We start from the raw sequence: 22,084 nt of genomic DNA on the forward strand, positions 1-22,084 counted from the left end.
AAAACTGAGGTGATTGGAGTGTGCTGGAAAACTGACCTTTTGAATTCTGTCCCAGGGAGGTGCCTGGTCATGTGTCGTCATGCAGCTGAGAACAGAGCTTGCTTATTACTGACATGTTGCTCTCTTTCCCTCTCGGTGCTCTACTGAAATATTTGAAAGTGGAAGAATATAGGATCACTTAATTGACTGAGCGTGGCTTTTTTTTTCAAGTGTAAATCTAAGTTTGAGTAATTTACAATGTAGGTGCTAATACTTAAAATCATTTTCTGAAAAACTAAGAATAAAACCAGTTTTCTAAATATTAAAGGAAATAACTTGAAATTTAGTACTATGTGTATTGCCCAAGCTTCCATTCTGAAAAATGGTGGTATGTGTTTTATGTTAACTTCTGTTAAAATATTTCCTTTCTACTAATTTGTTTTGGAATTTGAATCCTGATTTGATTATTTTTTTCAAAACAGAAATTTAAATTTTATGCCTTCTTAAGGCTTGTGCTTGAAACTTACTGGGCATATCTTAAAAAGACACACCTGGGTCTTGTTTTAATAGAGGGTTCTTAATTTTCATGTTGTTTAAGAGACTTTAAATTCCTTGGGCACAATGTAGATTCTGTAACACTATAGAGGATTTTTTTTTTTAACACTGCTTGCTTCTAAGGGAAAGTACAGGAATTTTGCAAATGTCCAACTTACCTGGAGGCCTAGTCCTAGGGAGAGGCCTAGTCTTGCTTTTATGCTGGAGGACCGCTTAATTCTCTTAACTTGCAAAGAAGGTGCTGCATTTCACCGAGCATTACTTCATCCCTTTTCTGAAAGGCTTGAGTGGTTGCTTTTTTCTTCACCAAAAATTCAGACTTGTCCTATAGGTTGGGTTCCAAATGGTTTCTGGAGAGCGCTCAGTCTTCTGCAGTTTGATCTGTTACAGGAAGAAGTGCATACTAAAAATAAGTGCATCTGAAGTGTCTTTTTTTTAGTGTATCAGGAACTTTTGCTTTGATCACTATTAAAAAAACAAAATCCTTTGCTGTAGAGAGTAGTTCACTTTAAATTCCTTTCACTTGCCATTCTCTGTAAATGTTTTTGTAGACAGAACTTTGTGTCTTAATTGACACCATTCCTTCAAGAGTAATGACTTTGCCCTATTTTCTGTTTTCCCTGTTACTTTAATTGGTGTGACTCATCTCCTGCTCTGGGGGGGAGCAGTCAGTCCATTTGTTCAGTTTCTGTATACAAATGCAAGCAGTTGTTAGTAAAAAGTCAATGGAAGACGTTAAAAGTCACTCCAGTTTTTGCACTTTTCCCCCATAACTGCACTGTGAGTGCCTGTTTGAAGACTGCATTGAGAATAATCACGTTGTGAACAAAAAATTGTTACTCTGATGGAGATTGGCCACCAGTGGTACTAACCAGCTAAAAGCAGGTTTGGAAGATTAAAGAGGAGAAAGAAAACTTCAAATATGAATAATTACTGTCTGATCTAGTGGTAGCTGATTGATTAGTTCACCTGCGCAAAACTTCCTTCACTTCAGAGTGTGATGATGCTGAGCATAACTCGGATTTGTACTTCTGCTGGAGATCAGTGTTGATGTTTCCTCCTTCACTACACAGACTGGTGAATTCCATGAAACGTGAACTAGGAGTAGCTGGAAATCCCACAGTGTGGTAGTTCAGTATTTGTTTAAGCAGGATAGTTAAACCCAGTGTTCGGTGAGGAGGGCTGACAGTGGGGTTTACCTTGTCAGAAGGCAGTCATGAATGAAACTTGACACTTCTACAAACTGCTCTAAAAACTTCCCCTTTTTTCTTCTGTTTCCTCAGAATTTGGGTAGTCAGTAGAATCTGTTGTTGGACAGATGGGGGAGGGTTTTGAGCTTTCCGTATTATGTTTACTTAAGCCACACTTAATGATGTCCTATCATTTGGCCATTTCTCTGAATTTGTGTATCAGACTGAAGTCAGCACCATTCCTTTGTGGAGGCCTGTCCTTCTGAACTAAGGGGTCATTAAGTCAAAAACAAGAGGCAAAATTGCACTCCTACCCAAGGAAACATTCAGTAACTTTTGGTTTTGAAAGGAAAAATGAGACCGATTTGAAGTGTATAGATTTGCCAGGTTTTTTCCCCTTCACACTCTTTCTACGCCTTCTGCCGGTTCCCGTGTGCTGCTCTCTTCCCTCCTCCCACGGCCCACTCTCCGCCGATGGCCGAGCTGCGCTGGTGTACCTCTTCCGCAGAGCCCTGCAGAACGGGGCTGGCTGCTGCAGCAGCCCCAGCTCTGTTGGTGACTGACAAGGAGTGCTGCGCGTGTAGGTGGATGTTTTCTCCAAGGTAAACCAGCGCATGTGTTCGTCGGCTCGTGCTCGTGTCAGATTGTTTCCAGCTGCTGACATTTGCATACACGTTCGGTATCCCTGCTTCAAATGCTTGGGCAGCATTACCTATTTTAGAACTTCTGATAATAGCCCGGAAGGATACTTGACGCACAGGCAAGTGAAGAGAGACAGAGCTAGTTACCTTGTTCTTCCCCGTGTGTCTGGTTGATAATGGAATAAATTCTGCTTTGGGGAAAAGGGTGGTGAGTGGACATACTGCTGATGAAAGCTTTGACATTTCATCTGCCTGGTTAGTATCAGAAGTCCATCTGGAAATGTTAGTAGAGAAAAGATTTCTGAGAGTTGCTGATACCTGCCAATCCATGCTTCCGCATTTCACTTTTTTATAGTGGTAAATTTAAACACTGAAAGTCATTTTCATAAAGTAATTGTGCGTTAAGAGCCTGAGACAAAGTCTTTGCTCTGGCAATTTATAAATTCAGCCTGAATCTTAAAGGCAAAGGATTTCCTCATGTATAATACAAAACCAAAACTGTTATGCAAGTGCCAGGTTTATTTTGGGCCTTTTTTTCATAGTTTGGTAAACACATTCCTTTGTTTTTCCCCTCTCATCCCTTCATTTCTGCAGCAATACTGGAGCGCAGTTCCTGCTGTCTGAGGAGCTGTGACCTAAGGAGCAGGAGGGGGCTGAAGGATAAAAGTGCTTGTTCATTTGGGAAAAGTGGTCTGTAAGAAGAGCTAAGTGTGATCAAAGCAGAATTTTGAATTTCAAATTAAATGCTGCTCCAAATTCAATTAATTGAAGGTGTGGCTCCGCTCTCACCACTTCCTTATGCACCTGTCACGCACTCATTTATCACTTACTCTAATTGCTTCTTGTTTTGTCTGTATGCTGAGCGCTCATGGAAACTCAAGATCTGTTTTAGGGGTTTTTGCATAGCTTAAAGCAAAGTTTTACCAAGAGAAATGGCTTTTTAGTATTAAGTGGTTTTTGCAACCATATACATGGTTTATATGAGCTTAGATTTTGGAGCAAAATGTTGGCAAGCAATGGTTTTTGAAGTCCTGTAGAATGTGTAGGGTACCTTCTGTGCACTACAGCAATCGCTACGTGGAGTATTGGTTCTCTGCGAGTTCCAGGAGAAAGTTGGAAACAGGTAAAGTGTTAAGTAAAAATTACGCTGGACTGTGTAGAAATCTTTCAGTACTCGTGAATACACTAAAAAAGCCCTGCAGAGTAAGCAGTTCATGAGTCATCATACTGTGGTTTTTTAAGAAGTTATTTCAGTGCTCTAATTCATTTGGCTCTACTCCTTCTGGATGAGAATAAAGGCAAGCTGCTCTATTGAGCAAGGGACCAGAGTTCTTTGGCATATATACAGGAAAAAAAGGCTGAAGCATCACTTTTGGTTTTAAATTAAGCAGTGCTGCATGTTTCAGCCTTTGAAAACCTGTGCTGTGGCTTAAAAGCTTTATTCTTTAAGATGGGTTGAACTACAGCTCCTGATCTCTTAATTGCTCTACAGTGAACAGAACTGCTTTTGGATGAAGATTTAAACTGATTGCTGCTGGTGTATAAAACATTAAGCACTAATAGTACCTAAATACTGTATATACATAATTAGCCAACATATAAAACCAGGTTGGATATAACAGCTTTTAGAATAGGAGGGCACTGAACCACTGGAACAGGTTAACTGGTAAGGCTGCAGAATAGCTAGTCTTGGAAGTTTTCAGGACTGGGCTAGGAAAAGCCACAGCTGAGCTGGCACTGGGGCTAGTGCTGCTTCAGTGGGGAGAGTGAGGTCCCTTCCAGATGACATTTCTGTGTTTAAAACGGCATCTTAACTCGGTTACGGTATGCAAGACTTGGGATTGGTGGTTATCCTGTTAGCTCGTTCATCAAACTGCTGTGAAGCTGTCAAGACTTTGGTTGTGGTTTGCAAAACATCAGCAAAAAAAAAAAAAAAAAAAAGCGGGGGGATGTTCCAATAGCTTCAAACCAGTATTCGTTCATATTTCCTGACCTTGCCAATGGCTGCGTCATGCTACCTTACGCCGCCCTGGGACTGGCGATGGAAGAGGAGCAGCACGATTAGGGGTGAGTATCCTGGATGAAAACTTGCAGGCAGGTGCTTCTGCTGAGAAGACTGTCTGTTTTGCAGATGCTTATATCATTGCATAGGGTTGTATAAATCCAACTAAACCTTTGCTATTCGGTTTTCTTGTTGACTTCTGTATACATCTTCCTCATCAGATTTCCCCCAAACACAACTGGTTTCGTTGGAGGGGTGTGGTTTTGGCTTTTTTTTTAAATTTTCATTAAATATATAAACTGTTTTCTGGATCATGCTTTTGAAAACAAAAGTGCTTAACTGTCAAAGAGGAGTGTACTGTTTAAACTGATAATTGCGTGATCAATTGGGCTGAAAGGCTTTACCCTGGCTCCCAACTGCCTTTATTTTTCTGGCAGTTTGAAAAAACACCCACCACCACCCTGCCTAACCGTAAAACCTGTTGTGAAAGCCCCTTCTTTATCGGAGCCGTCAGTGCGAGAGTGGCCAGTCACTGCTGCTCTCTTCTGCCTCCTTGTTTTCTAAAGAAAAGGGGGGGCCCTGGAGGAGCTTTGTCTGAGAGGATCCTACAGTGCTCATTCCACGCTTGACCCACTTTGCAGGCAGCTTCGCTCCTTTTCCAGCACCACGTTTGTCCTTGGGGAAGAGGAACGCAGCCCGGCACTGCTGAAGCGGGGACCCCTGCCCAGGAGAGGGGGTGCCGTGGCTCCCTGGGAGCCTGTTCTCCTTTCTTCCCCCTCTCAAAGAAAGGCTGGTGATGGGTTCTGCGTTGTGTCTGGTCGTGAGTCTATCTAGCTTTAGCTCAGCCATCTCAAAATGTTACTGGACTGTCCCTTTTTCCTTGCAATCTCTTTAAAAATGGTTTGAATTAGCCTGACTTCTGAAACAAACAGTATTTATTCCGATTGACTTTGAAACCTCAAAGCAACTGTTCTTTACCGTCTGTGGCACCAGAACCGGTCCAGAATCTGCTTTTTGGACTGTGAACAGCTCCAAGTTTGAAGACTGGTGCCACGCAACCCTTTAGAGCCAGCCCAGTTCACTTACTCACACGCTTGGTTATGAAGGATATTCACGATTTTATACCTTGCCACTGAAAGCCGCTCTTTAGGCCGTTTAAAGCCAGTCTAGTCTTTCACTCAGCACGCAGAGTACAGACGAGCGCACCTATTTGGGGATGAGCCTTGCTGACCGCTCCCCGCCGCCTCCCGTCCCTCGGAGCGAGCCCCGGCGCCACCGCGTGGCTGCGTCCCGCGTGTCCCCGCCGGGACCGTGACCAGTGGGCCGTGAGCCGGCGGGACCGTGACCTGCAGGCCGTGACAGGCAGGACCGTGACTGGCATGCTGTGAGCCGTCGGGACCGCGACCGGCAGGACCGTGACCGGCGTGCCATGAGCCGGCAGGACCGTGACCGGCAGGACCGTGACCGGCGTGCCATGAGCCGGCAGGACCGTGACCGGCAGGACCGTGACCGGCAGAACCGTGACCAGCGTGCCATGAGCCGGCAGGACCGTGACCAGTGGGACTGTGACCAGCAGGGCCGTCAACGGGCAAGGCCATGACTAGCAGGACCGCGACCAGAGTGCCATGACGGGCAGGGCAGCGACTGGTGTGCCGTGGCCAGTGGGCCGTGACTGGCATGCTGTGAACTGCCAGCGTCGTGGAGCCATTTGGCTATTGGGAAGGCTCAGGTACACGCTCTCTGTAATTTGGCAGCCTCAACAGGCTGGAGGTGGGCGATTCTCACCCGGCAGCATCTTGTTCAGCGTGAACACAGCCACAGCAACCACAGGACCCAAGCTTGGCTCCTTCTGAGCAGTCCAAATGGCTTCAAAGGATGCTAGGGCACAACTGGTACAAAAATTGGTCTGTTAAGTACGTGGAGGTGAGGTGAGGATGAGGTTAGGAAGTAGATGCCGCATAATGCGCTTGAGGTAGGTGTGTTTCTATTTTTAATCCCCCCCCCCCCCCCCCCCCATCTTTAGTCTTCTAAACTCTCTTGAATCCCTGTAGTTATGTAAGGGAAATATGACTGTTGTTAGAGGAAGAAACAGAAGCTGAAAAACAAAAAAACAGTTGGTGTCTGCTTGACAGGATTTGGGAATTGAGTTTTGTCAGTCTATCGGTGTTAATTGGACTCTCATCCAACCGGTGGGCTCTGCCACCCACCCTCTTGCGTTGCTGGGCTACAGCTTGGATGAAGAGCGACACCTTCTCAAGGATGCTCCTGTAATACGAGTTTTGATGAAGTGGAAATGCAATAATTAGCTTTTTCCAGAGTTGTACTGAGGACACAAATTTTCCTCTTCTGCTGCTGCACTGTTGCAAGATTGCTTTAAACAACAGTGGCACAGGCCTTTGAGCTCAGCAATGTCTTTCTACCATCCATCTCATGTGAATAATTCTGATGTTTTCTGGTTTTACACTGAACCAGTCAGTTCAATTTTTTTTTAACTTGTTGATGCGGCTACTTGTTTTAAAAAATGTTGCTCATATTTTGGATTCCTGAAAAAAACAGGCGGATTTTTGCAGCAAGTCTCATCCTCCCCTGCACGTAGAGGGGATGTTCCTGTTCAGACTGGATGGTCACACCTCATTTTCCAGCAAACCATACCTGTGTCTCTCTGCTAGAACAGCTGTGCTCTCGAGACCCTCGAGTCCAGCCCTTGCTGGCCGCCCATCCCTGCGGTTCAGGGACTCCAGGCTGAGTTTTGTGAAATTTCCCAACTTGTCGATGGAGCAAAGCTGAGCTCTTTCAAGCCTGGTTCTCATTAGGCTTTGGCAATCCCACGTCACGCTTGTGGTATTGAAAAATAATCAGTGTGTTATCTCCATAGTCTCTAAATTGCCACTGGCAGAAAAAAACCAAACAACCCAGTTTCTCTGTAAAAGTGGAGAATGTGAGGTATTTTGAGGGGTGGGGGGCACAGTAAGTTTTGCCTGACAGAAATAGGAAGAGAATCCAAGGTTGTGGAGCAGATGCAGTGCTGTGTCCGGGAGGCTGCTCTCTAATGTTCGGCATGTTCAAATCCCCTTCCCCCTGCGGCTGCGTCGCTGCTCCACTGGCTTCGCCCGCAGCCCAGGGATGCTGCAAGTATGTAGGTCAGAGCTCTTCTGGATCTGGTAAGCGTTAAATCAGGCTTGCGCTGATCTTGGTTGCTCCAATCTTTTCAGGTATTTGCTTTAGTGTTCAGCTTCCCCCTTCCTCCTCTGGGTTCTCAGTGGTAAAAGGCCCTTAATTGTAATTTATCTGTGGCTGATACATGGTGCCGTTATCTTTACCGCTAAGCGTGGCAATCCTTAGGTTTAGGATTATTTGCATTGCAATGATTACCTATGTGCGTAACAATTGAAATTGGGCCACCCATTTTTTGAAAAATCTTGGTCTTTGCCTTGCAGCTTTAGTGAAGTATGGGTCTTTTGTGTTATTAATACTGACTTACTCGCAGGACTTCAGCTATCGACGCTGCAGCAGCTGCTTTTTCACCACAGATAACAGAAAGCATCTGGACTAGCTGGGGAGGTTCATTGTATGATATGTAGGGCACAGTGGGAGGTGGCCGTTGTGTGATTAGAGTCTATCTGTGACAGCCGTCTGCTGCTTTTTTGGGGTGTGGGGTTTTTGTTGTTTTAACTTCCCCAGACTTCTAATTCAACAGCTAAATTCAAAGTCCATCGTGGACTGAATTATCTCCTTTAGAAAGCTGTAGACAGCTGTATCAAGTATAAAGCTCAACAATAGTATCATTTTGAATTAAATTCATACACAGACCATAATTAAACATGGAACTTAGCTTTCTGCATGTTCCTAGATTTTATTAGACTTGTGTAGAGAGCAAACCCCACCCCCCTCCCCCCTCTGCTGAGCCTGATTTGCAGTCTGAGAGCTTGTGCTCACTGATCACAAGCCAGATCAGAAACCTTGGTCTTTGGCAACATCGGGAAAGGGGATTTAGGATTTGCAGATATGTTTTCCACAGACCGCCTTCTGTCATCGTCTGATCCTCTAAACCAAGGAGTTTTAATATAAAATAAAAAAAGCACATGTAAGGAAAATGAAGGCAGTGGTGTTTCTTTTTTAGTGCAGTGAATGTGGTTCTCAGCATTGGAGTATGAGTTGGAGTGACTGAGGAGGAAAGAGGTAAATGTGATGATGGTACAATCAAAAGGTCACATTAGGCATCGTTTGGAGGCTTTGCACATCTACATATGTTTTATATATATATATATATAAAAAATATGATAATTAGGTCCTAATGAATGGTGAACAAACAGCTTATGTGGTTACTAATACCAGGAACTTTGAGAAACCTCTGTTAGCATCAAAGTCTGCTGTGTAAGCATCACCTGACATCTTTGGATGCTCACCCAGCTGTTACGAAGAGTTCGCTGAAGCGCATGTTCCAGAAGCACACAGTGATTCAGGCTGGACAGGAGCGCTGAGGTCCCCTAGACCACGCTCTGAATTTAGAACCATCTTCAAAGTCAGATCAGGTTGCTCAGAGTCATCTTCAAGTGTGTGCTGTAACTAACAAGCTGCTCGGCATCCTAAAGCCTGTGAAACAAGATTCCCAAGTCAGGCAGTTGTCTCCAACAGTCCTCTGGAATTCATACAGAGACCTATTTAAGTGATATGACCTGATGTAGAATAGTCTTACTGTCACCTGAGTTCTAAGAGGTTCTTCCTGGCTGAGAATCTGTATTTGAGTCTTCCATCTCTCCAGAGAGTCAGCCCTAACCAACAGACTATTTAGTATACTAAATACTTCTAATATTTGCAGTCTCACTGCTTATGTCACTCAGGTAGAAAACTAAGGAACTAAAGAAGACTTGATACTTCTGCCGCTATGCTACTGTCCTGCGCTGTGGACTCTGAAATGAGCAAAGCACCCTTCTGAACTGAGAATTTCTCAATCTCAGGAAAATTCTTTATGTTCGAAGGTTATTTTCTAGCGGGTATGACTGTCATTTGTTCAATAAGGTGTGTGGTGCACAGCCTGGGACCCTCTGGGACCCCAAAGAAAGGGAAAGCTGTGACTTACACTGTACTCGTGCTCTGCAGTGCAATGCTGTTGCAGGTACCAGTCTGCTTACAAGTAGCCTGGCTATGCCTGCACTGAATTGCTGTGAAAACATACTTCATTTCTAAAAACATTTTTAATTAAGATTTGAACTAAAGCAAATTGTCATCATCATGGGTTGTCACTGTGTAAATATCTTACCTACTTAAAAGCCACTTTGCCACGGAGAGCTGATGCAAAACCAGGCTCAACAGCATAGCATGGAATGAGTGCTGTGTGTGACGGCACAACACAGCACCCCGGACACCTCGTGGGTCCTTTGGTGGACTCATACCCTGGTCTGCCTTCCTCACTGAGCAAAAACCTTCAGACCTCTTTTTTTCTGAAAACCTAATGCCTGTCACTATCTAGCACATACTCTTGACCTTGCAGGAGATGTTACCTGCCCTGGGGTACAGCACTCAGGTGGGGTGGTTGTGCTAACGCAGCACCACTTGGGCTGCATTTTGGTGGTTCCTAGCTGCTAGTCTGCTCCTCCGGCCTGGTGGCTCCTTGAGCAGCTGGTGTCTGGAGATGCTTTAATGGGGTCTGGCCGTGGGCAGAGCTGTACCTGCCCAAAATTCCTGGTGGGGTCCAGGGTAGGTGTTCAGTGATTGCTAGTTAGACCTAAATCTGTTTCTAGCACCGTGAACTGTCCTGAGCTCTTGCTCATGTATTGCTACTTGAGGAGAGCAACCTGTTGTCCTAACGATTTGAAATTAGGCGGTTTTTCAGTGTAGTTTTTTAGTTAAAATGTTTTCTGCTGCCTGAGTAGCCACCGAAGGCCGTATTTTGCTGTATTTACATGCGAGACGCTACCACAAACAGAAGCAGCCTTACCCAACTCCTCGCTTCAGGTTCCCCCCTTGGGGGGTACCAGCACCCCCCGGGGCCTCGGGCTTTCTCCCCGTGAAACCCCGCTAGAAAGAAAACACCCAACGTGGGCTTTTTGTGACCAGCCTGCGTTACTCTGAATTACCGTTTTTAAAGCACACACGAAGACAGCCGTGCCCGCGGGCCGGTTGTTTCCCGAGGAGGGCACCGGGCCGGCCTCCAGATACCACAAGGCCGCACCTCCACCCTTCGCCACCCCGGGTGCTTTCCACGGGGGGCGGCGGCACCGGGCTGCACCCAACGTCCTTCCCCGGCCCGGGCTCTCCCCGGCCCGGGGTCTCTCCCCCTCTCAGCACCGGGCCCGGGCCGAGGCCGCGGCGGCCCCTCAGGAGCGCGGGGGGGGGTGTGGGGGGTGTGGAGGGGGCCCCGCAGCCGTTGGCCCGCGCGAGGCGCCCCCGCCCATTGTGCTGCTCCCGGGGGCGACCGCGCCGTTGCCTGAAAGACCCGAACGGCCCCTTCTCCGTTCCCTCCCCTCGTTTCGGCTCCGCTTCTCCCCTGCTCACCCCGCGGAGGAGGTGCGGATCCGTTTCTTTTTTTCCCGTCGGCCGCGCTTTGCGCCGTTTGGGAGCCGGGGGCGGCGTGTTTTGTTCAGGCGTTCGCGGCGGGCAGCCCGGCGGTTGCGAGGCAGCGAGAGGCGGGTCCTTCCCCCGCCCTCCTCCCGTTCCCCTCTTTCCCCCCCGCCATATAAAGCCGCCGCCGCAGTTGGGCCCCGACCGCCGCCGCTGCCGCCAGGTCCCGTCAGCGCCGAGCCCGGACGCCTTCTCCTCTTCACGGTAAGGTCTGCGAGCTCGGCGCGAAGCACCCGGTGCGGTTAGGGTGGGGATAGGCGCTTGAAGTAGGCGGTTGGGCCGCGGGGCCCGCTCGCTGAGGGAAGAAGGCCCGGCCCGGCCTGGAGCGGGCGGAGGGCGGCTGTGGCGGCGGAGCTCCCAGGTCTGGGGAGGATCGCTGAGGGGGGGCGGGCCGAGGTCTGAGCCTTTCATGGGTAATGTGGGGCTGCAATGCCCGCCGGCCCCCCTGGGGGGGAGCGGGCGCCGTCTGCGGGGTCTGGTAAATAAAGCAGAGGCGCTTCCCCCCCGCCTCCCGGCCGCACAGCACCTACGGAGCCGGCCCCCCCACCCCCGGCGGCTGTCAGACTGCTCCAGGGCACCCCCGGTATCTCTCGGTAGCGAGGGGAGCTCTGGAGCGGCAGCGCAAGTAGAACGGCTCAGGTGTGACTTTATGAAATAAATGCGGCGTTAGAGCCAGTGACACGGGGAAGGGGGGGGGGGAGGAGCGGGCACCCATCCGGAATGGCTTCAGGAGGCACGGAGTTCTCTGGTAGGGCTGTTTTAGAGGGCCGAGCTCTGCATTTCAGGCTATACATGCAAATTACCGTTGTAATTCTTGTTTGCTTTTTGACTAGTTCCCAAGCTGTTTTGCTGTTGTCGAATAGAGCTTTTAGGACTGGTCTGCTTAGTCACCCGATTGTGTTGCTATCCAAGGCCCGTCTATTTTCAGAGCTGTATTGCAGTTTGCTAAAAATTACTTGTTTTTTCTTCCAGGAGGCTGAGCTCTGTGGTATAAAAATAATGAAATTTGGATGAAATCCTGATCTGTTATCAGTGATAAGGCAGTAGATTAACTTCATTCCACCTGATTCAGACTCCTAACAATAACCTGAAGGTCTTGACAGAAGTGGGCTTGGGTGATACAAGAGTCTGAATGCAAATATTCATGCAGGGGCTGCACTCGTTAAGGCAGCATCCCTGTCTCTTGTGCAGCATTATGTAATCCCAGACACAAGCACAGAAAAGCTGGCATCTGAAGCTGGGTTTGTTCTTGAGTGTTCTCAGACAATCACTGCAAGAACACATGCATTAAATCTCAAATGTATGCCTAGATCACTTTTTTCAGAGCATTGTTCAAACTACCAACTTGGAATTGTTTTAATCCAAATTTTATTTCCATGGATATGTGTGTATATATATATATATATATTTTTTGTATCTTTGGAACAATCTTGACTGTGACCCTCCAGAACACCCATCTTAATTAGAAGTAGCGCTGTCATATAGGGTTACATTACTGTGTAAACATTAACTAGCTACTCACTCTGCCAAATGGAAATTAAAGCAATGAGGACTTCAAGCTGGTGTGAGCTGCTTAATAACGTGCTTTGGCTGGCCTCCATTGGACTGGGTTTGTTGCAGTACTGTCAGGCTCAGCCATACTGATGAGCTACAGGAGGCATTTGGAAAGGGATAATGTAAGTTTGCTGAAAGTGGTCCAGCTAATTCAATTTTGGTAGTTCAAGTACTAGTGTAAGGAGCTGAAGTACTACTGTAAGGAGCTAGCATGTGTAGCTCTTGGCTTTGGTGGGGGGACAAAATTTCAAAACGAAATGAAATTAATTTGAAATTCTTTGTTCCTAGGGCTTCTTTTTACAGTGCCTTGCAGGCTATATTTACAAATACATGCTTTAGAGATCTTTAAGCGGGTAACTTGAGGGGGAGAAAAAATGAAACTATTGCAATGGTCTGCTGCTAACAAATATTTTGAGTGGTAAAGGAACACATCCTACTAGTTTGTTGAGAACTGATTTATAACATTTATGTGGCCAGGCAGTTATGTTTATCATGTCCTTCAAGTCAGTCGGTTCAAGTGCAGTGATACCCAAACAGACTTCATGTGTAGTTTCAGGCAGAATTTGTAACCTACTAGCTGCTGTATCAAGTGCATTACTTCTGAGTTTGAGTTGTTAAATGTCTGGAAAGATGCATTCTTCTAAAGTTTGATTATTTCTCTGCTAGTGACATCTTTGAAGTCTGCTGCTTCTCTTTATTGTTGGTCTTATCACAGTTTGTTTGAAAAACTTTGTTAAAATGCATAGTCATCTTAGTCTTTCCTAATGTTAACAAAGTGCTGATCTAACTTCCTACTTTGTAAGAGTAGTATTGAGTGCTGAAAGTCTTCCTTTTAGTAGTATATTGCTTTTTAATTTCTTCAGAGAACCAAATGTTTTTCTGAAGGAAAGCCTTTGATCCTGAGTAACCTGGTCTGTCTGACTCTATTTGGAGCAAGGGAGGCTGGACTAGACATGGTCTAGAGGGGTTTCTTCCAACCTCAATTTTGTGATTCTGTTCCAGAGGCTATTGTTTGAAAACTAACTTGAGATCTGACTTCATTTGAGTAGTCAAAGCAAGTAGCAATTGTTTGGATTGTGAAGACAAGTAGTGTTTTGGAAGTGTTGTTGAAAGTTATTTCGAGAGACAGCTAGCTCTAGTGTTGCACTGTAAAAACTATAAGCACTACTGACTAATATATTTTGTGTATTTTTATGCTTTTAAATTAAGAAAAAAGTTATCTTCTCTTAAGTTGGTGTTAGGCTTCTATCAGTCCTTAAGCATGAGGATTAATGAATTTAGGCCTGTTTCAAGCAGTGAATAATCTGAGTGTGCTTTAGGTGGCACTGGGCTATCTGCTGTTGGTAAGAAACAATATAAATAGTAAAGGTAGTGTACATCTCTGAGTCAGCTAAACTTGTAACATCTACTGAATATTGTGTGGAAATAACTGTCCTTCTTTTGTAGATGCCTTCAATTAAACTGCAGAGTTCAGATGGAGAAATCTTTGAAGTTGATGTTGAAATTGCAAAACAGTCTGTAACTATAAAGACTATGCTGGAAGGTAAGAGTATGAAGCCTTGAGAATCACTAGCTGGTGCAGAGATAGCAGTGTGTTCAAGGAATACTCTCCTTGAACAGGAATTGTGACCGAAGGAGGCAAACCAGTACTGTGCTGAAAAAGGATTCCCAGGCCTGTGAAGCAGCTTGCTGTCCTGTGTCAGAACAGCTGGAACAATTGCTGCTGTAGCTGAAACTGTGTTTTGGGTGGATGTGCTCTTGCAAAAAGCTTAAAGTTCAGTCCTCTTGTTAAGAGTGCTTACAGGGAGGCTAGTAAAATACGAACACCCTACTGCCTTGCCTACGGTCTACTTCATTTTTGTAAAAGTTAAGCAAACAGAACATCTAATAATATTAAAACCTAAGTCTATTTAATCATACAAACCAATCTTACAATGTAAATATCTTTCAAGTGGGGTGCAAGATCATAAACCAATGAAATGAAGAAAGAGCTGAAGTGAAACCTATATTGTGAGCTTATGGATGCAGTTAAATTATTTGGGATAAACACTTAGTTCTGATCTCCTGCTGACATAAATTTGAAACAAAAGAACTTGTGGCGGGGGAGGGGAAATCTGCCAGATGGCTAGGATACAGAGCAAACTGTGTCTAATCCCTCTAGTGCAAATCCTCATTGTTTACTGGTGTTTTTTTCCAGTTTTTGGGTGTATTCATGAATTCAGTTAGGAAAAAAAATCTTTCTGTAGATGCAGTTAAAATTATGTTCTTGGGTATAAATCTTTGGTTGTGACACCTTATATGTAAGAACAATAAAAATAGGGTTGAAATACTCCAAGCATTGAACACTTTCATTCTGTTAATAAGATGCTGTTGAACATGACTAGCAACATGAGCAGGACACATAGCAATTGGTTGAATACATTAGGGAGAACAGTTCTCAGTTTTCTCATGCAGAAGCTGTGTCACTGCCTGTGTTTAGTGACAGTCAGGTGTTGATGAAAAGGAAGTTACACATGGTAAGTGTTGTAAGCTAGGCACCATAAACTAGCCTCTTCCTAATCTGGGTGAAAACCAGTCTCCTAGTACAGATGAAATACACTTGCAGTACAGCTGATTAAGCATTGGTTAATAAACAATGTTTTGTGTGTTGGGTGCTGCAGCCGAAAGGGGAAGAGCTGGAAGGCGGGGTTCTGTCGAGTATCATGGGACCACCAATGAAGTATCAATTTTCTGATAAGATGAAATTGCTGTTTTGGAGGTGGTGGGGACAAGTTGAGCAGAGTTGACTAAATGTGAGATACTGCTTGAATTATTTCCCCATGCCAACAATTTTGGACTTGTCACTTCTTACACTAGTGTCTGCCACCGTGTTGAGAGTATACTTTTGAAGTTTACATTAATTGGTGACACATGCTGTACCCTTTAATGTCAGTATTTTAGTTTCTGAATCTATGAAGTTAGTTATTCCAAACAAAAAGTAGTACTAATTAATACCCCACTAATAATAATAGTAGTTGACTTGCCTAAATACAGAAGTACGTGCTATTTTAATTGTGCACAAATTTGATCAGTGGTGATGGTGTGACAGTCATCTGTTCTTAAAAATTGTGTTCCTTGGTGATGTAGAATTGGTTCATCTGTGTATATAATGAGTGAAGGTCTGTGTAGTTGCTCAGTTACGTAACTAATTACAAGATGTTAATCTTTGACAGCTAGGGTGTCATCCAACTGTTAGCATTTGTGTAGTAAAAAAAGCATATTCTCTAATCAAAGATGGCTAATGTGGTATTTGTTCTGTGTATCCAGTCCAAATCGTAATTACATTTTTCTCTCAATTTTTACTTTGATTCCTTAATCATATCAAGGGGACAAAATGACAAACTTTATCCAAATCTGTCTTGAGCATGCTGACAAGCTTTTAAAACAAGGAGTATCAGAAGCATGCTTTATAAATTGTTTTTTATTGAAGGATTTGTGCTGCTGTCTTAGCGTGTGAACTTCTTCAGCTGGTAAGAATCAGTACAAGTCCCTTCAGAGCCCTGGCATCTCTATGGCTGCAGTATTTACTGCTCCTATAGAGGACAAAACATTCTCTACTTACCACAGTAGAATTGAACCCTTATTAAATAATAAATTGAACAGGAGAGCTCAGCTGCAACACTTTGGTTTAACTTGTGGATTGAACTGTTGAAAGTGGTAAAAAACAACATATTTGTCTGATTCTTCAACATACCCTATTCTGAGAACATTGAACTAGCAAGTTCTGCTTAACTGACAGTTTGTTGATGCTCTTATTTGATGAGATAGCCTTATTAGCTACTTAGCCTAAACTTGGTATAACCTAGTATGTATAATGCAGCTGTGGCTCCACAAAGCCTCATTGAAGCTTTCTAAAAGCTTCTGACTTCACCAGTTAGAGATCCTTTGCTACCAATCTGTTCAGCCTCGGTGTTAAAATAGTGGAGAATTGGTGAAGCGGCACTGTTCAGAGAAGAGTAAATGGTGTTGCTTGCCAATTGCTTAGTCATCTTTCCATTTTTAGATTTGGGAATGGATGATGAAGGTGATGATGACCCAGTCCCTCTTCCAAATGTTAATGCAGCTATCTTAAAAAAGGTAAGATGCTGAAAGTGCTAGTGTTGTATGGCAGTAACAAAATGTGAAATGCATGTTGGAGTTGGGTGTTATGAACTATTGTATTAAAGGTACTTTTCATGTGCTAGCTACAAGCTTAACCAATTTGAGGTCCATGAACACAGGCATCTAGGGTATCTTGAGAACTGGGGTGAGGCTGGCAGGCAGATAATGGCAGAAGACCTGCAGGGGTGACCTGGAACAGCAGCTGGAGGCCAGACAGGCTTCCTAAGGTGTTGAAGTGGTGCTGGACATCTGTGCACACTAGTATTTCATGGTATTAAAGCACTGATTTTAATTGGATTCTATGAACTGAGGTGGCTGTTTGAGATCCAAGTGTTAGGAGAAAGGATTAAGGGACGGGCAGTGGTGAGACTAACTGGCAGTAGCCATGCCTGTGTAGCAGTTACAGTGCGTGAGAGACACTGTGTGCACTTGGTATTAAATTCAGTAATAGACCATGATTGCGTTTTGGTCAAGTGAGAAAAGCAAAAAAGTATGTTGCTGTCTTCTAAGATGCTTTTTGCTCTGCAGTAGAAAGTGTTGTGCCAAAATAAGCACTGGACTGTTTTGGGGTAAATACAGGGTTAGGAATTATTTCCTAGTGAACATACACATAAATAACTTCAAACTTGTGAAGTTTCTTGGGTTGGCAAAATGGAACAGGACTTTACTTGCAGTAGATCCCTGCTCCTTTTAATTGTCTGGGTGATGAGATTGCATGTTCTCAAGCTAGGTAGTTTTTTTTAAAAAGCAAAATTTTGCCAGGTGAACTTTGTACTGGGGTGAACATGTCCTGCTGGTAGCTGTTACCACTCTACACTCTTCCCCTACATAGTATTTTGCTTAATAGAAATTATGTTTCTGCAAACAGATTAAACACCGCAAAATGAGGTTTAGGTTTTCTTTGTACAGTCTTATGTGTGTTAGCACAGGGTTGAATAACTTTATAACAGCAGCAGCTGGCTTTTCAGATGGTAAGTAATTAACTAGTGACTGCCTCACATGGGATTCTTGAAGGCTGTTGTACTCCGGGATTGGGGATCAATTGTTCTAAAATGAAAATATGGGGTATTGGAGCATGTTCATACAGGATTCTAATATTAATCTAGAGTAAAAGGTTTATTTCTTCTAAAATGAAGTTAAGTTATAGTTGGGGCCTAATGGGAGAACCATTTGGATAAAACTTTAATATCAAAACCATAATTAGGTGATTCAGTGGTGCACCCATCACAAGGATGATCCACCTCCTCCTGAGGATGATGAGAACAAAGAAAAAAGAACAGATGACATCCCTGTGTGGGATCAAGAATTTCTGAAAGTAGACCAAGGAACGCTTTTTGAACTTATCCTGGTAAGTATGTTCAAGAAGTGTAAAGGCTATGCCTGTGAAGTGTGGTCTGTTAGTACACTTTACAAATAAAGTCTTTTATGCTTCTTGAATAACTTCTTCATTGGTGGGGAGAGGGGTGTGGGAAGGGCAAGTAGTTCTGGCAAATACTGGCTGAAATTGTTGAGGATGTTAGAATGCTTGTTAACCTAATGCTAGGCATTAATCTATACTTGCTTATTTATCAATTAATATACTTTTCTTAATATGGAGTCCTATAGCTGTCTTTATTCTTGTGGCTCTTGAGTCTTAGTTGAGGGCTTATTACTAGAAATGGAGTTCTGAGATCTGGATAGAAATTAATATCTAGCTTTGACTTTTAAAATTTGTACCTCGTATGGTACTGTGAGCCAACATTACTTGTCTTAGCTAGTTAACAGTACTTCAACGCTGAAGATCTTGGATGTTTGGAGGCTTCTGAAAGCTGTTTGTAAAAGGAGGTGCCAGGCGGGGGGGGGGCTGTCTTTCATGGTACAAATGACTTTCCCTTCTGTTTGGTAAGCAAGTTTTAGGTACTGGTGCTTCAAGGCTGTAGCTAGAAGCTTCTCAAAGTGCAGATGATCTGTTTGCAGTTACAGTATTCTACAATTTCAGCGTAAGCGTAACTTTGGGAGTACATCTATAGAGGCGCAATATTGATATGGAGTCTTTAAATTTGGAAACTCTTCTACAGGCTGCAAATTACTTGGACATCAAAGGTTTGCTTGATGTCACATGCAAGACAGTTGCAAACATGATCAAGGGGAAAACTCCAGAAGAAATTCGCAAGACATTCAATATTAAGAATGACTTCACTGAGGAGGAAGAAGCACAGGTACTTGATCTGGGTTTAATTATAATTTAGCTGGTTTTTGTGCTGAATGACTGTGTGGTGCTTCATAATTTAATGTGTGATGCAACTGACTTGTTAACAATAAATGTAAACTAATGCATCGACTCCTCATAATTGGGTTGCTACCAGTGCAAGACCTTTCAGTGCTTGCAGCCCATTACCTGAAAAAGTCAAAACAAATCATACTGACTTCCTAGCTCAAATGTGTGTCTGGTAGGAAAGCATGTAGGATTGTTTGTGGTAGCCTTAGTTTGCTGTTTTGGAGCTGGAGTAAGAATGCCGATGTGTTGTTGCATGTGGCTAGAAAGGTAAGATACTTGGATTCCCTGTCTTTATTGAACTCATCGGTCTTAGAACTTGAAGAACAAACCAACTGCAAAATGCAGAGTTGGGAAAGATCAGAGCAAGATGCCTTGTTTAAATATGAAGGCAGTGAATTGTACACTTTAGTCTGTCCTCAGTGCTACGTCATGAAAGGAGCGATTTAGTTTTAAGCTAGTCCATTTGCTTTACTTGGTGGAAAAAATTGCAGCTTTGATCAAATCTAGGGATGAGAAATAAATTTCTAGGCATATATTGATAAATTGGTCAGTTTGGAAGACTGACTTTCTAATTACAAACCCTGCATGAAAAGTTAAAGCTGCTTCCAAGTTTATGCCTTCCTGCAGTAAGTAATCCTGAATGCTTATGGGAATTACAGCTAACTTTTAGAAGTTCCCTGCAACATATTAATAGTTAAAATGTTCTTTCAGGTACGTAAAGAGAACCAGTGGTGTGAAGAGAAGTGAAGTATTGTGCCTGACACTCGAACACTGTAAGGATTGTTCCAAATACTAGTTGCACTGCTCTGTTCATAATTGTTAATATTAGACAAATGCAGCAGCAAATGAAGTTGTGTTAGCAGGATATTGTTCCCTTTGCATGTGTAGTGTTTTTTTGAGTACAAATTTAAATCTTCTGAGTTTTTACTAGTGTAATTGGATGTCTTTTTACTTTACTCTGCAATGAATAAAACTGAACCAAGTGTGGATTCTGTACGGGAAGTAGCACTTAAGGTTATCATTTTCATTACATTTCTAAGCTGTTCAAGACCAGTTACAGTGCTAAGGATTGACTCCATTGTAAATAAAACCACCTATGACTTCTTCATCCAGAAGAACAAAACACTTGTATTTACAGGGTATTGATAGCTTCAGAAAGAAAAACAAACCAGAATGTGTCTTGGGGAACTAGGTAAAATAAAAGAAGTTACTGGATTTCTTCCAAAAACATTGTGGGGAAAATTAGTGTTACTTAAAGCTATATAACTTTCAAGATGGTTCTTGTCCTGCATTTAAAAAAAAAAAAAAATTGACCACTTTCTTGTCCTGTTAGTCTTGCCTTATAGACTAGTGAAAGATGTGATTTAGAACTAAGCAAGCTCCTGACAGTTAAATTTGAATACTTCAACCATGTCTTGAAGACCTGCCTCTAGCTGGTAGCAGATGAAAAGTGTGTTGCTTTATGCACAGGATGGGTGTGTTTTTTATACATGTTACTTAAAAATGGAATCCAGGTTTGACCAAAAAAATGACTGACATTACCAAAGTTAATATTATTGACCTGTGCATGCCATTAGTGGCTGGTTTTTAGGCAATTTTAAACAACCCTTGTGATGTAGCTCTTTAAAACATGGTTTCATGTGTCCACAGGAAATCTTATGCCTCTGTATGTGATACGTCAGCTTGTAGAGACTTAATTATTGCATACAAAGCTAATGCAATATCAGGCTTAACTTCTTTGGACAAAGCCACTTGCAACTAGTTAAACAGTAACTGGTTTTCTGATTTTTTTTTTTTTTTTTTTTTTTTACAGTTCCCTTATAGGGAGTAGGGGATGGTTGTGTGGTAGATCTTTGAGGTGTGCTCTTAGCTTGTATTGCATTCCATTCTCTGTATAAACCTTAGAGTAGAATGAACCTTAATAAACATACTTATCTCACTTTAAATATCAGTGTTTCACTTCTGAATTAATAAAGGGCTTTTAAACTTTTGTTTGCAAATGGTTCTAGTTATTTGAAACTAGACAACCTTACTGTCACTTATTACTGAGTGTACAAATAATAGCACTGAGGCAGTGGTTAATTGAAATAAACCAGATGTAAGTATTTTGTTAAATGACTAATGCAAGCCACTAGTCAGACCCAGTGGGCAACTTCTCAAATTAAGTCGGAGGTTAAATAGCAAGCAACCCAGTGATGCTGTGAAAAGGCTCAGGCTTCACCAAATAATTCTTGATGGCTTACCAGCTTTTTAGGTAATCTTGCTTTAATGTAGCCATTAATGAAAGCATTCATAACTTGCTCTAAAGCAGCATTCAGACACATGCTTTGGATGCAGCTGCTGCTTGCATCTGCTTATTCATGAGGGTGCTGAGCCTGCCTTTGTGCTGGTGTGTATATTATATGGGCACATTGTAGATATTATATTGTCAGTGGGCATAAAATACCCTGGTGCTAGACTTGGACATTGTGAAGCCTTTCCAGCATCCTGTATTGCAAATAATACACTTCAGTTTAAAATTGCTACTAGAAAGTCTTTTGATGACAATTCTTTCTGTGGCTATAGTTGTAGTTTAATATTCAGCTTATCCTGGATTCTTGGAAGAAATAAATCCATCTGTGTGTGAAGTTAGTGTTCCAGAACATACTAGTTTCATCCTTGGAGTGCTGCGTTGCTGACGTAGAAGCCTAGACTGTAATTGTGTTCAATGGCAGAAGCCTATATAAATTCCTGTAGGTGCTTGTCATCGGACTAGGATCCGTGGTTGTTAGCAGCTGCTGCCTCCTGTGGTGCCTCACTGTGCTGTAGGATGAGGAAGAGCCAAAGACACATAGTTTGTCTTCCTCATTACCTTGCTGCTTTGTTTGCCATACCTGCATAAAACACACCTGTGACCTTGTGGTAAGACTTGCTCATTATTGGAACAGCTTGCCTAAAATGTAACCCTTGGTGGTCAAATGCTGTATTGGTGGAGCTTCAGCAGAAGCTCCAGGGTTGTGCCAGCTGGCTATTGATCCTGATGTGAGTGTGGAGGTACAGCATAGCAGTGTGCAGAAGAAAGGGCTGGTCTGGGTGCTCAAAGCATAGCTTTGACAGATTTTAATATTCTTGGTAGTCCTGGTAGTTAGGGTTCCATACAACTTATTTTCTCTAATTGAAATTCCCCTGTAGTACTGTCTCAGACTTTATTTTGCCTGACTTGTAT

At 43.4% G+C, this 22,084-nt stretch overlaps 1 protein-coding gene and 1 long non-coding RNA gene across 5 annotated transcripts; one reads left to right on the forward strand and one right to left on the reverse strand.

Annotated features, from left to right (window-relative positions):
• Window positions 1-42: 42 nt before the first annotated feature.
• LOC115334094 lies at window positions 43-10,823 on the reverse strand. 3 transcript variants are annotated; one of them, XR_005931113.1, is made up of 5 exons: window positions 10,445-10,823; window positions 8,774-8,960; window positions 6,153-6,245; window positions 693-915; window positions 43-143 (listed from the first exon to the last, which is right to left on the reverse strand). It is a non-coding gene; the product is annotated as an uncharacterized LOC115334094 (long non-coding RNA). The 3 variants fall into 3 exon arrangements; XR_003921034.2 differs by lacking the exon at window positions 6,153-6,245; XR_003921035.2 differs by lacking the exons at window positions 43-143; window positions 693-915 and adding an exon at window positions 2,228-2,639.
• Window positions 10,824-11,023: 200 nt separating this feature from the next.
• On the forward strand, window positions 11,024-20,869 carry SKP1 (S-phase kinase associated protein 1). Of its 2 annotated transcripts, none has more exons than XM_029997879.1 (6): window positions 11,024-11,132; window positions 13,929-14,025; window positions 16,525-16,598; window positions 17,827-17,970; window positions 18,680-18,820; window positions 19,591-20,869. In XM_029997879.1, the coding sequence occupies exons 2-6, from the start codon at window positions 13,929-13,931 to the stop codon at window positions 19,624-19,626; spliced, it is 492 nt and encodes a 163-aa protein (XP_029853739.1). In that variant the 5' UTR covers window positions 11,024-11,132; the 3' UTR covers window positions 19,627-20,869. The 2 variants fall into 2 exon arrangements, with proteins under 2 accessions (XP_029853739.1, XP_029853738.2); XM_029997878.2 differs by lacking the exon at window positions 11,024-11,132 and adding an exon at window positions 11,950-12,604.
• Window positions 20,870-22,084: the final 1,215 nt, after the last annotated feature.

The sequence above is a fragment of the Aquila chrysaetos genome, chromosome 22 (genome assembly GCF_900496995.4).
Source record: "Aquila chrysaetos chrysaetos chromosome 22, bAquChr1.4, whole genome shotgun sequence".
NCBI classification, from domain to species: Eukaryota; Metazoa; Chordata; class Aves; order Accipitriformes; family Accipitridae; genus Aquila; species Aquila chrysaetos.